The sequence below is a fragment of the Typha angustifolia genome, chromosome 15 (assembly GCF_048772165.1).
Source record: "Typha angustifolia cultivar Huaian chromosome 15, ASM4877216v1, whole genome shotgun sequence".
Classification (NCBI taxonomy): Eukaryota; Viridiplantae; Streptophyta; class Magnoliopsida; order Poales; family Typhaceae; genus Typha; species Typha angustifolia.
This window is the reverse complement of record NC_133253.1, coordinates 23,403,637-23,424,554: the sequence shown is the minus strand read 5'-3', so window position 1 is coordinate 23,424,554 and position 20,918 is coordinate 23,403,637. Positions and strand designations below refer to the sequence as shown.

The window sequence follows — 20,918 nt, the reverse complement described above, 5'->3', positions numbered from 1 at the left end:
TCTTGCTGTGACACTATCAACATTATAGAGCAGTAGCTCTCAACTACGAACAACTTGTCTTGTGTAGTTGTGTTACAGCTTATGTGGACAGACGAATCAATGCTGTTCGCTACTTATTAAAAGTTTAGAGTTTGAGAAAACAACTTTGACAGTTGATAATAGAAACGACAATGCATTCATGTGCATCAATACACCAAGATACAGAGAACGTAATCACAAGGACAAATAAGCTGCTAGAGTTAGAGAAGACAGGCATCACATGCTCCAACTACTAACCACAGAATAATAGTTACAAGGGATCACACATCTAGGGGAAGATAGGTAGGCCAAGTTGCTAGGAATCCTGAAGCGAGGAGAAATATCACTACTGCACCACTAACCTGCAACGGCCAATGGCCACACAAGTGTCTTCTACAACTTGGAGTACAGGAGCCAAGGTCAGATTAATTGTTCACATGGTGCTCAGTGAGAGCAAGGAAACTAGTGCAAGTCTGCTTAAGATAGTACAGATCCCACATGCATAGGGCTGACAGTTTTACCTCTCAGACCTTCCTCACAAACTTTTGGCAAACTTTATTCTAATTTTTTCTGTGCTTCCCCTTGTTTCTTAAGCAAAGGGAGTGCTCAAGAGGCAGCTTTAGTGACATCTTTGCTGGATCTGTTGTATTTCATGTGGGATTTCACAAGCTGGCCAGCAGCAAGAGCAGACAAGAGGGAGAGCTCCCCAGCGAGAACGCCACCTGCCACTATGGTGGCCAGCAGCCTGGCATTGGACCCAGGGGATTCTACATTGGCACCCTTCACTCCAAGTAGGTCCAAACAGGCTGCTTGTGAGGCCAGTTGAGTCCCACCACCAACTGTGCCCACCTGTAACACGAATAAAATGACTCTCTTATGACTGGACTCAATAATTTATTCTACTTTTCAAGCACAGGACAACACATATTAGAAGATTAAAAAAGAGAGAGAATTAAAGAAAGGGGTTTGCAGATGACTAGTTTCGTCCAATGACCGAACATACATGAGAGCAACAATCTCGCCTGCAACTTGGCAAACTAAGAACTTAAAAGAAGATTCTTCAAACATACCCAAAAAAAAAAAAAGAACAGCTGTTTAGTTAGTGGAGTTATCTAGATATGGCATGCCAGAGCAAGCTAACATTAGTAGAATATCAACCATTCCATTTCCCTTTCTTCTTTTTCTATTTACCCAACTTGTTAACTAAATTGATTAGAGAAACCAGTAAATAAATGGCAATCAGAAAATTTGAATTTAAAATGTCGGGAGAATAAAGAAAAGCTAGGAAAGTTAAAAGGCACATATAATTTCCAGAGATAATCCAAAGAAAGAAGCTGAAATTAGTTAATGTTGGAAATTACTGAATTAAATCAATACAGGGAACGCATCCAACAAAGGTGAGATTGAGACAAATTATCACTGAAGATAAAGACTGATCAATAATGGACTAGACAGTGGAAAATTTATATGTGCATACAGTTTTCAAAAGGATAAAACTTTTACCCACTTTCACAGCTAACCATATCCCGAATCGGGTACCTTGTTCTATTGTGCTCCTAAATTTAACTTTCTGAGGTGCTAAATGAATAAAATATATACAGAGAACAAAGAAAATACGACAGGATTATCGAGATACCAAATAGAACAGACAGATTGACTGAGCAATATGACAAACGGAAGGAACGATACCTCAATAGATGGCATGGTCACGGAAATATGAAGATCCTTTCCATCATTCACAGCCTCCATCATGGTTATGCATTGAGAACTCTCCACATTCTGGGCAGGATCTTGACCAGTGGCAATATAGATGGCAGATACAATGTTACTTGCGTGAGCGTTGAACCCTCCAAGAGCTCCAGCAACAGCTGATCCAGCAAGATTCTTGATCACGTTTAGCTCCACAAGAGCCGGTACAGTGGTCTTGAGAACCTTCTTCACCACCTCCTCCTTGATGGTTGCCTCACAGACTACTGATTTCCCACGCCCTTCAATCCAATTCACAGCAGCCGGCTTCTTGTCTGAGCAAAAGTTGCCTGCTCAAGAAAAAGTCTTAGATTTCTCAACATGGCCTAAAATTTTATCCAACACTGTTAAGAATTCATTCAATTAATGCTAGTTTATTAAGATGGATTTACAGAGAGTAAAGTAACTAAACCTGAGATGCTGATTACATCCATGTCAGGGAAGTCAGTCTCCAGGTAGTCCAAGACATTTTGGACACCCTTCGACACCATGTTCATTCCCATAGCATCTCCAGTGCTGCAAGTAAATCTCATGTAAAGGTTCCTCCCAGCGAGCGCGCATTGAACTCCCTGCAGCCTCGCGAATCTGCTTGATCTGCAGAACAGCAGAAGTTTCAACGCAGGAAGAACTAAACGCAAAACTTAACTGAGTGGAGTCATAGATAACATTTATAATGTGGTAGGTGACTGGCTCAAACGAAATTGGACGTAAGGTGGTAATATGCAGTATTTACTTCACATAGGAAGGAAATATTAACGAATGCAAGATCGAAACGTCCAATACACAATCAAAGAAAGAGAAACGAAGAAACAATGAATTTTTTTTATAAAAAAAAAATCAAATTTTGTCAGGGAATAGTTAAGAGATCCTGCAGGAACCAATAATCAAACATTACACGGGCAAGCTTGCAGCGCTCAAAGGCTCACAGATGTAGAAGGAAACTAACAACTATACTTCCAGATAGGGAAAAGAAAAAACTAATCTTTAGTCAAAACCAGGGAAAATTGCAAAAGAAATTAAAAGAGAAGGAGAAATACCGGTTGAATACTACAGACAGCGTGTCCAAATTAGCCGGCTCCTCCATGAACGCCTTGAGCTCGGCAGCCCTTCTTGCCGAGGGCAACCTCACGGCTGGCGCCCGCGACATCCCATCCTTCATCACCACGCTCTGTGCCCCTCCCGATGCGCCAATGGCCTTACATCCTCTATTCGTGCTCGCCACCAAACACCCCTCTGTGGTCGCCATCGGGATGTAATACTCTCTTCCATCGAGAATCAATGGCCCTGCGATCCCCACCGGCAGCTGCACGTACCCCACCGGCAACTCGCAGCATTGCCCCAAAATAGAACCGTAATCGAATCCATCGAGCGGCAGTCCTTCCAATCCTCTCCCGGTAATCCTCCTCAATGCCTCGCGCCGAATCCCGGCGGCTCTGCGGCAATCTCCCAGTTTTGACTCGAGGACGTACGAAGGAATCTTACCGCCTACAACAGAGGCCACGATCTCCTCGTCCTCGACCGGCATTTTCTCGGGGGCGGCATCTGGTGAGCCGAGGAGGGCGCAGGGCGCAGGGGCGGGGGCGGGGGCGGGGGTCGGAGCGGCGGTCTTGGAGAGGACGAAGTCTTCTTCATCGTCGCTGGAGGAGACAATGGATTGGACAAAGGCGATGCCGAAGAAGCTGAGAAGGTAGATGAGGGACGCAATGAGGCCAAAGATGGCAAAGATCTCTGCAAGGCCGACCACGTGGAGAGGACTAGACGACCGGATCTTTTCCCGCCACCGCCGCATCAGGTACACCAGTGACGCCGCGAAGAGCGCCGAGAAGAGGAGGTTCGTGTGCCTGATCGGGAGCGGCAATGCATCCGACGCCTGCAAACGTGCGGATGCACCGATAGAGCCGACATCCTTCCCTCCTCGTGGGGCGGTGCTCTTGGGGTTTCTCCGGCGAACTTCCATCTCGGAGCCGAGAGGGATGAAGAACGAAGACTCAGGACCGGACCGGACCGGACAGCTCGGGTTGACGCTTTTCCTTTGAGCGTGGATGTCCAGGGAAGGAAAGGAGCGTCTTTATAATTGATGAGCTGGCGGTAGCTTCACCGGTAGGTGAATGTACTACGGCCTGCAAGACGTCGGATTGCTGTTGGTTAGACGGTTGAGATTAGACGAGAGGAATTAAAATATTAAATAGACCATTTATGATTGGGTTTGGTTTGGTTAGTTGGCGTTACGCAGCTGTGAGAGATTTTTTTTCCATATTCTATTCAGTATACCTTTCCTTTAAATAGTTTTAGATTGTGTGTGATATGATTTGGTTGGATAAATTTGAATCGATTCTTACACCCTAACAGTAACAGTCTTTAGATTGCGTTCGATATCGTTAAAGATACGAACACTAGAGAGTTGACGGTCGATATATATATATATATATATGTGTGTGTCTATATCTAACTGATATTTGAAGGCGAACGAACATTAAACATCACCCATTGACTACACACTATAGCAAACAGTTTACTCAAATAATTTAAATAGAGTTAGCGGTAATAGCCTTTACGTTTCGAACATCCTTTGTGCAAGAACCTCGTGTATCAATGAGCTGTATCATAAATGCTATTTATTGTAAGATGCTATCTATCTATCTATCTATTTATTACATTCCTTTGAATGCTATAATTAAGACTGCACGACTTTGATCCATAGCAAGGACACAGAGAGGAATGGAGGAATTCGATTAAAAATAAATGGAGACATCGACATATATATAAATATGCACCCAAAAGATAATTAGTTGGGAAGTGAATGGTAGTCTGGGAGGTACTCGTATTTCAATTTAAACCATTTTAACACCGACGTAACGAGAATAACATGTCACTCCATGCATGATTTAAGAAATATACAATGCATCTTGTCATTGTTACTATGGTGCTTTTGCCTCACCAACCGAATATTTTATCTTCATCACGTGAATAGATTCTGTTCCCATGCATTGTGCTTCTCGTCTTCTTGCTTGTATAATATAAACCACCTTCAGACACACACAGAGAGAGAGAGAGAGAGAGAGAGAGAGAATGTGTACAATATTTATCACATCTTTATATAAAATGTTTAGGATTAGGATACTTAATTGTGAGTAAACAGATCTCTGATCCCATATCGAACTATTGATTAGTGGCCAAACTCTATACCTTCGAAACCATTGGCTTATATATCCACAGAAATATGTCAATCCTAACAATACCAGTGGAGTACATTTCAGAAGAAACAAAGCGAACAACAAATTCCAGAACCAATGGTCATTGCATGTCTCATGTCTGCCACAAAAAAATGTGGACCGGATCATGAGCTGTGGCAAAATTAACGAAATTGGCTTATTGATGCAAGGCTGGTTATAGCAAGATATTGCTTAATAATAAATACCCTCTTGTCAATCTTAATCTTTAGGCAAACTTTTTTCATAATGAAGTAGACGTGCGAACCGTATAGTTTTTTTTTTATTTACAGTTGCTTACAGGTGTTCATAGTCCCCATCAAAATTAAGCATATATATATGTGCAAAATGTTAAGGGATTTCTAATTAGCCATGCATGCAATTGGGTGGGCTAGATAGTTGTTGCTGTTGGGCTTGAGCCTTTTTCAGTTGGCCCACTCAGTCGGATGAGAGTGTTAGGCCTAGTCAACGAATGACTTGGTTTGTACATTCATGCAAAGCACTCTACGTTCAATATAAAATTTGCCAAACACTCCTTATCTCATGGGTCTATACTCTCACGATCATATAATTTTTTTTCATATATAAAAGACAGAGGGTTTATTTAGAAAATGCAAGGATTGACCTGTATAATAAAAAGCCCAGTGTACAAGGCTTTTCAAAAATTTCCTTATGGTGATATATTAGAAAGCCTTTATATTGCAATTAATACGAAAGAGAAAGAGAAAGAGTTCATGCAAGTAGCTCATTTATGTATGCCCCCACCGTATTGTAAAGCATACCAGTCGAGACGTTAACAAAGTCAAAGATTGACTGACAAACTGATAGTGATGTGTAGTGATTTGGATATACATTGCAAGGAGTCTATTCAGAACTTTAATACTACTTTTATATTTTAACTTTATAAGCATTATGAGTTGCAGGATACTTTATTAGCGAAAAAAAAAAAAAAAAAAGAGGGCTCTTTTAAATTTTCAATTCAAATCCTACTAGGCACCAAATCAATTTAGTTCTTTCCAAGTTCAAATAAGAAAGTGTAAGCTTGAAAATTCCTAATGGTTCAGTTTTTTTCTTCATACTTGCCAATTTTTATTTTTCAGTTAAAAGGTAATTATATTATTATAAAAAGGCATAAAAATATTCAGGTATCTTATAAATTTTGGTTAAAACTATATAATACTAAAAGAAAATTTGTAAATTGGAATAGTGCTTGGAAAGAAAGGTAATTAAATAGAGCCAGATGGAGACAGCCACTAAGGGCAAAGAAATACAAATTAGTTAGTTGATATTATCAACAATATTATTAAACCAATAATTAATTGGTCAGAATAGGTCAAGTACTTGGATTGCTTTTGGTTTTTATTTTTGTTCCTCGAGGGTTTAGGGGCTTCGCTTCGATTCCCAAACCCTAATTGTTGCTTTCGTTTGATAGAGTCGCCATATCTTCTTCTCAATTTCTGGTTTTTTTTTTTTTTTCTTCACCCAATCTTTCCTTGCATCTCTCTAGATTAGGGTTTCCTTGTTCCGATCGCAGCGTTCGTCTTTTCGCTGTTTTCGAGCCTAACTGCTTGCTGGGTTATTCGATTGAGGTCAGTTCTGGATAAATTTTCATGGCTTTTCACCATCCACGGCCCGGTTCGGCGTCTGGGTCGGCATCGAGCTCGAGCTCCGGGCTCCATCTCTTGAATTCTCCTTTCGGGGACACCACCTACACCAAGGTCTTCGTCGGTGGACTGGCCTGGGAGACGAAGAGCGAGACGCTGCGCCAGTACTTTGACCGGTTCGGGGAGATCCTTGAAGCCGTCGTGATATCCGACAAGAACACCGGGAGGTCGAAGGGTTATGGTTTTGTGAGTGCTCTTTCTTTCCGGATTTCTTCATCTTGATAATTCGACTGGAGTTGTTGATTCTCGATTGAGAATGTGCAGAAATTCAATATTTTGTTATCGGGAGTTAACTGCTGATGTTTGTCTCATTCTCCTATGATGGGGTGTTGATTGGTGCGGAGGGAATAGGTTACTTTCCGTGATCCGGAATCCGCAAGGAGGGCATGCATGGACCCAAACCCGGTGATTGATGGCAGGCAAGCAAACTGCAATTTGGCTTCACTAGGGCGCCCCCAGCCTGCTCTCTCTTATGGTAATCTTATTCTTATCATAACATTTCGTATCAAATTGCCAGATTATAAGGGAAGGCTTTAAATACTTTGTGACGCTATTATGTGATTCCAGTACTATTATAAGGTGTTTGCGCAATGAACATTATCCTTCTAATCTTTGATGCATGGCTCACAAAACTGTAAGGTAGTTGGTTTGTTGATTGAACGATATTGACATTATAGCTTAGATGTTTGTTTGACATTATATATTTTGTTGTTTATATTAATAATCTTGTTGGCATGTTGCCATTATGCTTTATTCTCATTGTCCTCTTGTAAATGAATGGAAGTTAGTTTTTCATTACACTGCAGAAATTTGCTAACAAACCACTATAAGGTGGAAGCAACTCGTAGAAACATAAGCTCTTTGAGGCTTCAACTTTTCAGCTTCTTGAAATCTTTCCTGTCTATATGAATTTGGTTGTCTTATCTATTATAAGTTATATGGTGACCTTATATTGATTATCGGTGGCAAGAAGCTTTTATTTGTGTTTGGCGGGGCCTCAACCATTATTTACATCACATCGTGGAACATGCTAAGCCTCCTATATGACTCCCCATTCCTTATTCAATGCATCCTCACAACTGAATTTTCCTTATTCTGAAAATTGCCTATCAAAATATTTTCTACATTGAATGAATCCAGTAGTCTACACCAAAGTGGCACGTATTTGGCAGTTCAAAGAAAAGTTGGAACATATAAGGACAAATGTTGCTGTATAATTGTTGAGAGTTGGAAGCATTTACATTTGGGGGTGTAAACGAGCCGAGCTGGGCCCAGCTCAGCTTGGCTCGAGAGCCGGAAAAACTCAGCTCAGTTCGAGCTCGAGCTCAACCTGGAAAAACTGAGCTCGGCTCAATGGTTCGTGGTTTTAGTGGGCTGGTCTGTAGCTCGATTCGATAATCATAGTGTTATATGTGCAAAATAGCAAATAATTGGTGAATGATAGGATTCTAACCTAGGTTGGCTGGGTTAATAGAAGTTGTTTTAACCAACTATGTTATATAACATCTATACATTTATTTTGGTATATATATATATAGATGTAATATTATCTTACATATTATATATCAAGCATATTTGAGCCGATCTTAAGAGAGCTGACTCTAGCTCGGCTTGGCTTGATTAATCTTTCAAGTTGAAAAATCCAGCTCAGCTCGGCTCATTTAAAGCCGGTGAGCTTTTTTAACAGCCCTGTCGACATCTTTTGGCGTGCAAACATAATTTTGACAATTTTATGTTAAAGGAGGTGGATATTTAGTACAAAAGGTTGACCTATATTGGGTGCTCTATATCTGGAGTGCTGAAAGTTGACAAGTTTTACTTGCAGCTACCCCAAAAGTGTCGTCATGGAGTGCATATTTCCAGGCACCATATTAAGATTTCATCATGGAATGCATTCCAGTTCTTTGAAATGAAGATTTTATAATTTTGAACTGATATGAGCTGCACAGATGTAGATCTCCATATATTTGGTGATCAAAGTTCTAGGGGTTCTAGAGATGCAGTCTTTATCTCAAGAAATAGAGCTGTTTTCTACCTCTATAGTTTGCATCATGCAAAACATTTATCAAATGCTCTCTGGATGAAATACTATTCTGTTATTCTGAGATTAAACTTTTGCCATGTTTTGTATGCAATATCAATCAAAGTAAATTGGAGAGAAACAATTTTATTTTGGTTATTATGCTTCTCCTTGTGATCTTGAGTTTACTATGATGCTTTCTTTTGAATGTTTGTTGTAAACATCTTTTACTTAATCTTATTTTCTTCTCGTAGCACGTCCAAGGTCAGCTGGCCCCTACTTTGCGGGTGTCTCAACTCAAAGGGGGGGTTATATTGGAGGTACCACTCATCATCAACAAGTTCCATTCAACTACCAAGGGATTTTATATCCACCTTATAGGTCAGTCAGATTCTGACATGTAACCCAAGAACATCTATATTACAATATTTATCTAATGGAAATGACTGTAGTTATCTTAAATTCGACACAAAAAAGTAGTCATCTCTTAGAAAGTGGAAAGAATATGTAAATTTCAGTAGCATGTTCTATAATTAGAGATAGGAAGGGAGGGAAGGAAGGAGGGAATATGTTAAGTTCCTTTTCTCTTTATGATACCTGTGAGTATTTATGTTCCAAAATTTGAAGTGCCAAAGGTAATGTGTTCAAAGGATTTATTGCTTCTTTTGCAGTTACACCACATATGGACCCGAATACGTCTATCCACAGGTTGAATATCTGAATATCATGTCTATCGTCATTCCTATAATTTTTTGTTATTTGGACCATCATGTTTATGACTTCCAGATTCTCTATGATGATATGAATTTCTGTTGCAGAATGTATATAATCCCTATATGGGACAGCAATACCTCCAACCATATGGCATTCCAGGTGCTGTAAATACAGCCATCTATCCGTTTGGACAATTGGGCCAGCCTATTCCTGGTGGGCATGGTTATACTGCAGTTCAAGGTTACACGATGCCTGGTCATCATTTTGTTCAATTCAGTGGGCTAAATGTCAACGGAGTAACATCTTCACCCCGGCCTACAATTCAGACACCCTTTCCAGTAGGTAGATTCCTCATTTAACTTCATTTATTTTGTTAATAGTAGTTTGTATCAAGCTTAGCAGACCTGATGATTAGTGTATTAAACAGCCACTATACCAGAAATTTTCATTAAATCTGTACCTAGCTAACTATAGGATTCATTCACACACATTGTCATTGTTAAATTACTCATGCAGGTGTAGCAGCTCCGCTGCCACCCCAGCCACATTTCATAGTCCCTGCTCACTCACCTCAGTTTACTCAAGGCAGTGGTTCAGATCAAACAGCAGGTTGAAATGAACATCATGCCAGTAGCACCTTGAGGTACATTACCATCCTTATTTCTTGTTTGTTAGAAGGTTATATACTTATATGAGCTGACTACCATGTGCTGTTGCTTTTTTCTAACAGGTATCCTAGATTGCAGCAGGACCAAGAACAGCAGTTGCTGCAAGTCAGCGGCATGCATTCTTGCCTTGCAAGCTATAATCTCTTTGCATTCTAGAGGTCACTTAAAAGATTTTCTTAATTTTGAAACTTAATCTCATAGTAAATTATGCAAACTTGAATTCATATTGCTAAACTCAAAATGATGGTGCTTTTATTATGCTTTTCAGATTCGACTGTGCATGTGGTTTATTATTCTATAACTTTGTCAGTATTCTATATTTGCTTTCTATCTCTTCTTTTTGTCGTTTTAACATAATGGAAGTGCATTCTCCCAGAAATCTGATTGCTTTCTACCTCTATTAACTATTTCGGAAATTAAATATTTGGTGAACTATGGCCTATCATCCAGCACTTATGGCTGACTAAGATGTTTTCCAGTGACTCACATTGGCTTGTTTTTTGGTCGACCTCATATTTGGCTGATTTAAAGAATTAGGGTTCTTCATATCCACTGTAGCATAATGAGTAACTGCAAACAATAGCAACTTCAGCAGACCTTTTTCTATGTCTTTTTTACTTGCACAATTAAGGACCTGCAAGCAATATTTTATACCTCTCTTGTTTCCTGCATTGTAGTTTTAAGTTTTTAAATTTTTCTGTGTGCCAATTTTAATGCTGTGATGGGGAGGATAAGGTTGTCATACTTGACCTGTTCTATGTCTTAATTCTTTCATTTGACTTCTTGCATATACATATGCTTCATGTTAGAAGCGTAAGAACTCGTTTATGGTATCAGAAGAGATGGTTCCTAAGCTGAAAATTAATATACAATTAATTCATGTGTACGAAAACAAACATGGTCAATTATTTTGTAAGAACCTAACTTTTTTCTGAACTTTTTTCTGAACTTTTTTCAGTCAATCGTAAGTCAGTCGGATTAGATTGAACACCTAACCAACTGAAATTGAGTGGGATATAGATCACAATGTAAGTAAAGCTGACCTGATCTGAAGCAAAAACATTTCTAGAGTCTTTAGATATTTCATTCTCAAATTGCTCGACTTTAGTTGCATTGCTGAAGGAGTTGCTTGTATTATCTATTAGCCGTTGGCATTTGAGGTAACTTTTTGTTGCTATTCTTTTTTCTTGGCTAGTTATGTTTATGTTGAACCATTAATATGCTTTTATATTTTCTAGTTTGTAATGATCACCAGATCCATCTTATCATACTGATCAAATCTGTTGCAATTTTGCATTGAACTTGAATTTCGTGGACTAATACAATATTTATTTACTCTGCTCTAAGTAGTACATGAAACATGTAAGAACTAGGAACCTCATTGATATTTCCACTCGTTGAGATCCGTCCAATTCTTTAATACTTTTGTTTGGAGACTGAATTTGTAGAAGATAGGTAAGAAAGAAAGTGGCTACAATTGCAAAGGAGTATTATACTAAGATGAACTGTAAGAAAACAACTGTTGGCTTTGTAGTCATGGCCTGATACTCATCTTCTCTATGCTGAAAGTGCATGCGACGCCGACAGCTTTTCATTTAAGTCTAACAATGTACCAACAATAGAGAGAGTGGCCCTGAACACTGAGAAAGGAAATTTTTAGGTTGTTATAATGGTTTGACAACGTGCCACTATAAGGAAAATGTTCTCTGTGTTTCATTTAATGTGATGCACTTATGGCTTGCGTTCTTTCATAATGTGATACTAATATGGGAATGTTTCAGGTTGTCCGTGTCCATGGTCACCAGTGGTACCACAAAGTCGTCATGTTGCTCCGATGGATGGAGCTGCAAGCGAACAGAGCTTTGGTTGCTCGTCACGCTATGCTGTAAGAGCCCTGCTGGATATCGTAAATACCGGTGGAGCATGGAGTGAAGGATGCTGAGATCGTATCCAACCTTAGATGAGATAGTGGATGGCGGATTGGAGTCCGACTACCCATAGGAAGGATTGCTAAGTTTAATCTTTTATAGCGAATTCTGAATTCCTGGTTGTGCGAAGTACATACGCTGTGGTTCCTTGGTGAAGGTGTCTACGGTGTAACTGGTTAAGCATGTTGCTTGTAGATTCCAGTGTCTCTCGTCATGAAGATTTCTCTTTATCAATCAAATAAAAAACCACGAATGGAACATATCACTGTATTTAAATTTTTTGTTGGCTTCCCTTCCAATCTCTCTCTCTCTCTCTCTCTCTCTCTCTCTCTCTCTCTCTCTTGATAAAAGAAAAAAAAAAAGGACGTCATTCCAGTTTTCTAAGACGCCAAGTCCAGTAGAAATTGTTCTGCTTGAATTCCGCCATCTTTTTCTGCATGGTGTTAATTATGGTTCGATATTTGATCAAAAAGCTTATCTGAGAATCTGTGCTTGGCTTGTTGCTAATGCTGCTCGAGCATGAGAATCGTTGTTGACAAACATGCAAGATCACGATTTTAAACACAAATAACTCCGTTTATTACACAGTGTATATATATATATATATATATATATATATATATAAGATAACTCTTAATCTCACATTTCATTTATTACCTGTGCATCTATATCATAGTTAATTTATACAGATGAAATCGGATAAAGCAAGTGGATAGTATAAATACAAAACGATCCATTTGGACCATTTCATATTCATGTTACGTTACACATAACCATCAGTAAATATCCTTTCCAGAAATTCGAAAATAAATAGAAATTCGATGGCCCTCCTATGACGTGGCAATTCGTAGTGCCGTTTATTGTTCGGACCAAAGCATTCGTTCTTGTTGGCAGTAAGAGGCCACGAAGAGAAGCGGATGTGAGAAAATTACACGCGTCTAGAACCTTCTTGGAGTGACGTGGCATCTTACGTACATTTATAAATTAGGCATTTCCCCTTCTCCAAGCAAGGGCCCAGCTCATTAGGGTTTTAAGTAGGGTTTTTCTCTCCTCTTCCCTTCTCTCTGTTTGTTTCATACCTCGTTCGCTCTTTTAAGCTTCCTTGCAATGGCGATCGGCTCTATTATCCTATCAAGGCTACCTAGGTCCAGGCCTTTGGCCTCTGCCCTGTCTCAGGTCTGCTTCTTTCTACCATGATTCTATTACTCTTCCATTTCTCTCATTTCATACACTTTGATCTTGTCTTAAGCTTAAGTTACAGCTTTTTTCGATGTTATTTGATGGAGAGGTGCGTTATTTATTTGTTTGATTCGATAAAAAGGCTGTGGGCGATGAACAAGTTGACGACTTTGGCTTGTATAGTTTGTTCTTTCTCCAATTAGTCTAGAAAATTATGGAGGAGTCAAGATAATATTTTGTTATCCTTTTGTTTCCCTAGGAATTAGGAGAGTAACTTTTCTTCAAGTAAACACGAGATGGCAATAGCCTTCCCTTCATTTTCTTTATCGCATTTATAAGAGATCATTAGATGGTATGGAAATATCTATATCTTTCTCTGTATATGCAGTAATTAATATTTACTGGAGATGTTATAGGGAGATTAGATAATGAATGATGCAATCTTGTGGCTTTATATGATTTGCAAGGAAAAAAAAGTTAAAAGCAAAAGAAGCTTACTGTTGCTCTTGTATGAATTGTCGTTTTCTGAAAATTTTCCTTTTGTCGTCATTTTTTGTGTTTGAAAAGAAAAGAACGGTAAAAGTCAGGGAGTTTATATACCTTACTTGCCTTCGAAAATCTGATGGTATTTGTGGAAATGAAGAGGAGATTGATTTGTTATATCTTAAACTGAATTAAGATCTTGGGATTCTTATGGGTGGATAAAGAAGTGAATCAGTGATACTCACAATGGACTGCTTAGTAGAAAAACAGTACTGCTTGATTTTATTTGTGAAGGTCACATTTTTCATTTTTCCAGGCAACTGTACAAGACTTGATTTTGTTAATGCTTTTTTCAGGTCCCCAGTCAACTCAATGGCACATCTCCTTTTCTTTACAGATGGGGAGCTGTAGCAAGAGCATTCAGGTAGTTATTTTTTCTGTCCCTTTTATTTTATTTTGTGTGTATGTGTGTGTGTATTGCTTTGCATGCCTAGTGTTTTAACTACCATAACGACATACTTGTGTATCTATCTTGTAGCTCAAAACCTGCTGGAGCTGATGTTATTGGGATTGACTTGGGTACTACGAACTCCTGTGTTTCAGTCATGGAGGGGAAGGTGTGCTCTACTTCTAGAAATATCTTACCTGAAAGTTAACATGATTTTAGTAGGTTCTTAGATATTTAGGTTTTCTTTCAGGTTATACCAATAAGTATTCTTTTTAAGCACTTACCTAGAGTTGCTATTTTACTTTAGGAACCTGGAATTCCGAAGGAGGTTTAAATGAAATGTGATCTTTCACTTAATTTTCTGAATAAAATTTTATGAGTATTATTTGGAGTCCCTGAATTAACTTTTGTTCCTTATTTCACAAAGTGATGAGATTTGTTTCTCTTTTGATTTAGACTCCAAAGGTGATTGAGAATGCAGAAGGTGCAAGGACAACACCTTCTGTTGTGGCATTTAATCAGAAGGGTGAGCTTTTGGTCGGTACTCCTGCAAAGCGTCAAGCTGTGACAAATCCAACAAATACTTTATTTGGCACCAAGCGCTTGATTGGAAGAAGGTTTGATGATCCACAGACACAGAAAGAACTGAAAATGGTGCCATACAAAATTGTTAAGGCACCAAATGGGGATGCTTGGTTAGAAATGAATGGACAGCAGTACTCGCCTAGTCAAATTGGTGCATTTGTCCTAACCAAGATGAAGGAAACCGCAGAGTCTTATCTTGGTAAATCTGTTTCTAAGGCTGTCATAACAGTCCCTGCTTATTTCAATGATGCTCAGCGTCAAGCTACAAAGGATGCTGGAAGAATTGCTGGATTGGAAGTACTAAGGATTATTAATGAGCCAACGGCTGCAGCTCTATCATATGGAATGAACAACAAGGAAGGTCTAATTGCTGTGTTTGACTTGGGTGGTGGTACATTTGATGTTTCAATCCTTGAGATTTCTAATGGTGTTTTCGAGGTATGGTTGTCTTGTTTCTGCTCCAGTTATGTTCTGTGCTTCTATTTATTAGTTCTTGTGGCTAACATTATTCTGTTTTCAGGTCAAGGCCACCAATGGGGATACTTTTCTTGGTGGTGAGGACTTTGATAGTGCATTGCTGGACTACTTAGTAGGTGAATTCAAAAGGTCTGACAATATTGATCTGTCAAAAGATAAATTGGCTGTGCAAAGGCTCAGAGAAGCTGCTGAAAAGGCAAAGGTGGAGCTTTCATCAACTGCACAAACAGAAATAAACTTACCTTTTATTACTGCTGATGCATCTGGTGCAAAGCACTTCAATGTTACACTGACTCGATCCAAGTTTGAGGCTCTGGTCAGCAATCTCATTGAGAGAACACGCATCCCTTGTGAGAATTGTTTAAAGGATGCAGGCATCTCAGCTAAAGAAGTAGATGAAGTTCTATTGGTTGGTGGGATGACAAGGGTTCCAAAGGTTCAAGAAATTGTTAATGAGATTTTCAAGAAATCACCAAGCAAGGGTGTGAACCCTGACGAAGCAGTCGCCATGGGAGCTGCTCTACAGGGTGGCATCCTAAGAGGTGATGTGAAGGAGCTCCTCTTGCTTGATGTGACCCCACTTTCCCTTGGTATTGAAACCCTTGGAGGCATCTTTACCAGGCTCATCAATAGGAACACTACAATTCCAACCAAGAAGAGTCAGGTATTCTCCACTGCTGCAGATAACCAAACCCAGGTTGGAGTGAAGGTCTTGCAGGGTGAAAGGGAGATGGCTGCAGATAACAAACTTCTTGGTGAATTCCAGCTCGAAGGCATTCCTCCTGCTCCTAGAGGAATGCCCCAGATTGAGGTGACTTTTGATATCGATGCCAATGGAATTGTTAAGGTATCTGCCAAGGACAAGGCAACAAGCAGAGAGCAAGAGATCACTATTAGATCTTCAGGTGGCCTTTCAGAAGATGAGATAGAGAAGATGGTGAAAGAGGCTGAACTCCATGCACAGAATGATCAAGAAAGAAAAGCACTGATTGATATCAGGAATACTGCAGATTCGACGGTTTATAGCATCGAGAAGAGTCTAGGAGAATATCGGGAGAAGATACCTGCAGAGGTTGCCAAGGAGATCGAGTCTGCTGTTGCTGATTTGAGGACTGCGATGGCTGAGGATAATGTGGACAAGATCAAGGAGAAAATGGAAGCTGCAAACAAGGCTGTTTCTAAAATTGGGCAGCATATGCAACAGGGACAGGGTGGTGGTGGTAGTGGTAGTGGTAGTGGTAGTGGTAGCAGTGGGGGAGACGAGACACCTGAAGCTGAATATAAGGAAGCTAAGATGTAAGAAGCTGAAGAAGCCCTTGCCCTCACTGCATATTCTAGGAAGGTCTGGCCCCTCATTTTAACATTTGCATTGCATTTGTTTCTTCAAGTGACTTTAGGTAATACCAACACCCCATTTGGGAAATTTTGAAGAGTCCTTGTAATAAAAGACAAACCATTGTTACCGTTTCTCATTCATGTGGGTTCGCACTTAAATGAGTGCTTTGTAGTAAATGTGCCTATTGGTGCAAACTAATAGTTTTTTTTTTTTTACTTTCAGCATTGCTGATTGCATGTTGGTAATATTTATGCGGAATCATAGTTGTTCTAGTATTATATGTTTTCGTTGCTTTGTGGTAAATGTGCCTTTCGTTGCAAAATTTTAGGTTTTTACTTTCAGCAATTGCTGATTGCATGTTGTTTGTATATATGCGGAATCATAGTTGTTCTAGTATTATATGTTTGCATTGTCTATCATCCGAAAAATGTCCGACTCCTTATCATACTTCTGTAAACCAGAATCTAGAGGGAAGAAGAGAATAATAAACTTGACTAAGATAAGATAAACTCTCTCTCTGTCTCTCTGTCTCTCTGTCTGTCTCTCTCTCTCTCTCTCTCTCTCTCGTGCATCGGTATTCTTATGTTTTCTTTGTCTCGTAAAAAATACATTGTACTTCCTTGATTGATAATTGCTAAAAATATTGGCCGTAATTCGAGTTTGGAACATTAAATAACTTGTATCCGTAGAACTACAACAACATTCTGAAGTATTGTTAAGTGGAGGAAGGGTCATCTGTTCTTTCAGCCAATCCACAATTACAGACAAAAACAGAAGAAATTTCCCACCGGAGTTCAATATGAATCTTTGGGTACTTATCGCTCCAAATTCCACTTGAGCATCCAAATCTGCTATTGCTCTGGTCATGTATAGGACCGACAAATGTCCACTAGAACAGCCATGGATGTTGTCATCAACTAACCTACAAATTAGATTGGTTAGTCATCCAGTCAAGGATAGGGTGGGGCATCAGTATATCCGAGATGATAATATATCAAAATCAATTATTCCTTCATCAAAATGAATTCCTATGGATCCAACGAACAAAGTAAATATTTAATACTTTTCATTTTATTGATGAACTGAAAAGAGACTCCAACCTTGAGTAGGTCCTTATCTGTAAAGAGATAGTACTTTATTTCTTTTGGTTTTTGAGGGTGGATCTTTACTTCTTTATACCTATCAGGAAAGGACAAGAATCTGAAGTTAGAAAGAACTTTCTGGCAGTACATCGACATTAACTAGTTATAGACCTTCACACTTAGAAAATAGTGAAATATAAGAAATCTAGCATGATTTAATTTTCGTCCTTCAATTGCAGATGTTAATATTCTCGCAAGATGTGCCTCCAAGAGTGAGTGAGATTAGAAGCATAAAATCTGCAAGCACATAATATGTAAACCGATCACAAGAAATTTCAAGCTGTGTAGGAAATCTTGAAAACCAAACAGATAATTTTCAGTGCCTCACAAGTTATTCAATCACGAAAATTGCTTCACGAGAGTGATCTCACTGTAACTAAGAACAAAGTTACTTCTATCTCAGTAAATGGATATTGGACGAGGAATAAATGAGCTCCAAGCTATGGAGCATCAAGAAGACACTTGAGAAGGACAATTGAAAGATTAGAGATCTGTTATGACCGTGGAAGAAGATTCTGAAAATTAAGAGATCCTATCATAAAAGAGAATGATATCGGAAGAAGATAAACCTACGAAGACTGGCTAACAATCAATCAAGATTTCTAGGTCATCGTAAATTGATATCCTTTTATTTCATTTCCTCTTAAATTCTGTTTATTTGATCTACCTAAGAATTAATTCAGAAACTCCTAAACAAAAATGAAGGTGAACAGCTAATACCTAGTCCCAAATTATTTGATTCAGGAGAAACTTCCAGACATCATAATATTACTGTTTGTAGCATCTTTATCGTTCTTCTAATGCTCCACAGAGAAAAATCAAGAGAAACCCTTCATGTAACATTTTTTTTCTCTCCAAATCAAAGTGAAGGCTTTGGTATCCAGTAGACAACTACAAAATAACATCGTCGCATTTGGCTGCATTCTAAATCTCGGTCAATCAACCATGTGAAAGAACAGCATAAAAGGACTTGCATCAAAGAAAAAACTAGCTGAAGTCAGAGAAATGTTACATGAGAAATCTACTACATATCACGATACAACAATTCGAGTGCAGGGAACTAAAGAACTACAGATATTGAAGCATATAAGCATAGAAACCAACTGGTTCTGCAGCACATGACCGATCATAGATATTAACTAAAGTGCAAGAGACTGTAAAGTTGAAGTTTGTAATCCACACAATGCAGAAGAGTCTACTTTGGGAGGTTCAAGGAGTATATAAATGTCTGGACCACAAAAAGTTTCCACAAGACAACACATGCATAGGAAGGCCAAACATAACTCCTTACTAATGCCGCCTAAGAATAGAAAGAGTGAAAGAGGTGATTGTAAGAATGAAACCTTAGTTACACATCACGCATGCTTCTCCTCTCTTTCCCGATTCCACTGTGCTATCTTCGCCCTGCGCTCCTCACTGCCTTCCCTAATTGGGCTCCTCGCCCGCCGGGGGCTCCCATGTCTCCGCCTCCCCCCATCGCTGTCATACCTTCCATACCTATCAGCACTCCTCCTCCCACTCACACTATCAGCACTCCTCCTCCCACTCACACGATAGTCGTCACGGTCACGATAATCTCCACGATCACGGTTCTCCCTTCTATGATACGGGCTAGGGCTGCGGCTCCGACTGCGGCTCCCCCGAGACCTCTGGTACCTCCCAAACAGCTTTCTCCTCAACTCCCTACCGATCTGCTTCACATGCATGAAGTTGCAGTAACCACCACGATTGCAGCTATTCTCCTCATACTGCCGACATGTGGCCTCTCGGAAATCAGTGACCGGTGAGAAGTCCACAATTATGGGGCGACCAGAGTAGAACCGACCCTGAAGGGCCTTAACAGCTGCGGCAGCCTGGTCCTCCTCCCTGAACTGGACGTAGACATTCCCAATCATGTGGTCTGCAAGGTTATCGCAGACATTGAGGCTCTCAATCTCGCCAAACTTGTTGAGCTCCTCAAAGATATCCTCGTAGAAATCCTCAAAGTGCTCTTGGAGCTTTTGGGGCTCAATGGGCTGGCCCTGGGCATCAATACCCGGGGTGATCATATCAGGGCGGTGATACATGTTGGAGAGAAGAAGAGTAGGGGATATGGTGGGTTTGTTGTGGAGCCGGGAGCACCGGTCTCCGTGGCGGCACGCGCCAATCTTGAAGTAGAAGGGGCAGTTGACCCTGTCCTTCTCCGTCCCAAAGATCGAAGCCAAGTGTTCCGCCATCACTACTAAGCAACAGAGGATGCCTAGATTAAATGCAAACAAGCAAAGGGTTAGTACTTCCCTTCAGCTCCAAGATCAAATCTTTTCCTAATAGAAAAAAAAAGGGAATTGCAAGCGAGATAATTCACCACTAGGTGGCACTCAAGATCACCAACTAGCTTAAAAGGTTCGTAGTATTACATTGAAGAGGCAAGTACTAAGATTGGAAGTGATCAGATCCCTCCCAATTTCTGAACAATAGAGGCGTGAGATTGAATCGATAAACCTCTCGATATCATCAGAAAGAACCCTAATTCGTAGCTCTTCTCCGAAGACCCCAAACCTTGTAAAAATCGACAGAAGGAAACAAGAGAATAACAAGAGATGGGGATTTCCAGCAACAGATTTCCATGTTTCACGAATCAAAACGAGAGCGTACAAAGCCAAGTGATCCTCGTGAACCAGGAAAAAGATTAGGATTTCCAAATCCCACGATCAACAACTAGAAGAGAATAAACTGAGGGATTAGGGTTTGTAAGAAGCTGACCTCGCGAAGCCGAAGAAGTTGTCGCCGTGGGGGAACTGGAACGGTTTCGGACTACTAATATAAAAAGTAAGATAGCACACAAATCGGACGGTCGGTTTTACTCTGATCAACGGATCTATAACAGTTCGAGACCCATCGGACGGAGCTCGAGGGCTGACGATAATAGATTGGATCCGAGACTGTTTGAGATCCGAAGCCAACTACTAGAACCATCTAAGCCAACGACTTCCCCTCCAACTCGGCCCAAACCCAAAAGGCTCAAAATTTCTCCTCTTTTTATCGTTCTTTCTTTCTTTCCAAAAGTACGTTTTTATATGATAAGAATACAACTAGTTAATGTTTTCCATATTTTTAAAAGATCATTCATTCTACGCATAGTATGGCTCGCTCATCTGCGGGAGCATCACTGAGAGAATGCGCATACAGCAAATCAGTTCATATCAATGAACAAATGGCATACATTGGCCTCCAAAAAGTACAAACTTTGATCTTTAGATGTATTTGCACCAGTACCTATCACTCTTTAGAACAAAACCAGTTGATCAAATTCACCCCAAAA

At 39.8% G+C, this 20,918-nt stretch overlaps 4 protein-coding genes across 11 annotated transcripts; 2 read left to right on the top strand and 2 right to left on the bottom strand.

The window, feature by feature from the left end:
- Nucleotides 1–152: 152 nt before the first annotated feature.
- Nucleotides 153–3,819, bottom strand: LOC140778926 (3-hydroxy-3-methylglutaryl-coenzyme A reductase 3). The gene is made up of 4 exons (XM_073123831.1): nucleotides 2,802–3,819; nucleotides 2,177–2,358; nucleotides 1,708–2,054; nucleotides 153–867 (listed from the first exon to the last, which is right to left on the bottom strand). The coding sequence occupies exons 1-4, from the start codon at nucleotides 3,719–3,721 to the stop codon at nucleotides 625–627; spliced, it is 1,692 nt and encodes a 563-aa protein (XP_072979932.1). The 5' UTR covers nucleotides 3,722–3,819; the 3' UTR covers nucleotides 153–624.
- A 2,509-nt stretch (nucleotides 3,820–6,328) lies between these two features.
- LOC140778104 (uncharacterized) lies at nucleotides 6,329–12,227 on the top strand. 2 transcript variants are annotated; one of them, XM_073122666.1, is made up of 8 exons: nucleotides 6,335–6,823; nucleotides 6,989–7,112; nucleotides 8,912–9,038; nucleotides 9,329–9,365; nucleotides 9,476–9,713; nucleotides 9,888–10,014; nucleotides 10,102–10,197; nucleotides 11,821–12,227. In XM_073122666.1, exons 1-6 carry the CDS (start codon nucleotides 6,584–6,586, stop codon nucleotides 9,983–9,985), a joined length of 864 nt encoding a protein of 287 aa, XP_072978767.1. In that variant the 5' UTR covers nucleotides 6,335–6,583; the 3' UTR covers nucleotides 9,986–10,014; nucleotides 10,102–10,197; nucleotides 11,821–12,227. The 2 variants fall into 2 exon arrangements, with proteins under 2 accessions (XP_072978768.1, XP_072978767.1); XM_073122667.1 differs by lacking the exons at nucleotides 10,102–10,197; nucleotides 11,821–12,227 and having other exon boundaries at nucleotides 6,329–6,823; nucleotides 9,476–9,709.
- A 760-nt stretch (nucleotides 12,228–12,987) lies between these two features.
- Nucleotides 12,988–16,673, top strand: LOC140778892 (heat shock 70 kDa protein, mitochondrial-like). The gene is made up of 5 exons (XM_073123788.1): nucleotides 12,988–13,143; nucleotides 13,986–14,053; nucleotides 14,168–14,246; nucleotides 14,534–15,100; nucleotides 15,183–16,673. The coding sequence occupies exons 1-5, from the start codon at nucleotides 13,075–13,077 to the stop codon at nucleotides 16,437–16,439; spliced, it is 2,040 nt and encodes a 679-aa protein (XP_072979889.1). The 5' UTR covers nucleotides 12,988–13,074; the 3' UTR covers nucleotides 16,440–16,673.
- A 424-nt stretch (nucleotides 16,674–17,097) lies between these two features.
- Nucleotides 17,098–20,515, bottom strand: LOC140778839 (splicing factor U2af small subunit B-like). 7 transcript variants are annotated; one of them, XR_012107254.1, is made up of 4 exons: nucleotides 20,014–20,353; nucleotides 18,961–19,856; nucleotides 17,576–17,654; nucleotides 17,098–17,392 (listed from the first exon to the last, which is right to left on the bottom strand). XR_012107254.1 is itself a non-coding variant. In XM_073123715.1 (3 exons), exon 2 carries the CDS (start codon nucleotides 19,831–19,833, stop codon nucleotides 18,973–18,975), a length of 861 nt encoding a protein of 286 aa, XP_072979816.1. In that variant the 5' UTR covers nucleotides 19,834–19,856; nucleotides 20,014–20,353; the 3' UTR covers nucleotides 17,099–17,397; nucleotides 18,961–18,972. The 7 variants fall into 7 exon arrangements, 5 of the variants coding, with proteins under 5 accessions (XP_072979816.1, XP_072979818.1, XP_072979817.1 ...); XR_012107253.1 differs by having other exon boundaries at nucleotides 17,099–17,397; XM_073123715.1 differs by lacking the exon at nucleotides 17,576–17,654 and having other exon boundaries at nucleotides 17,099–17,397.
- Nucleotides 20,516–20,918: the final 403 nt, after the last annotated feature.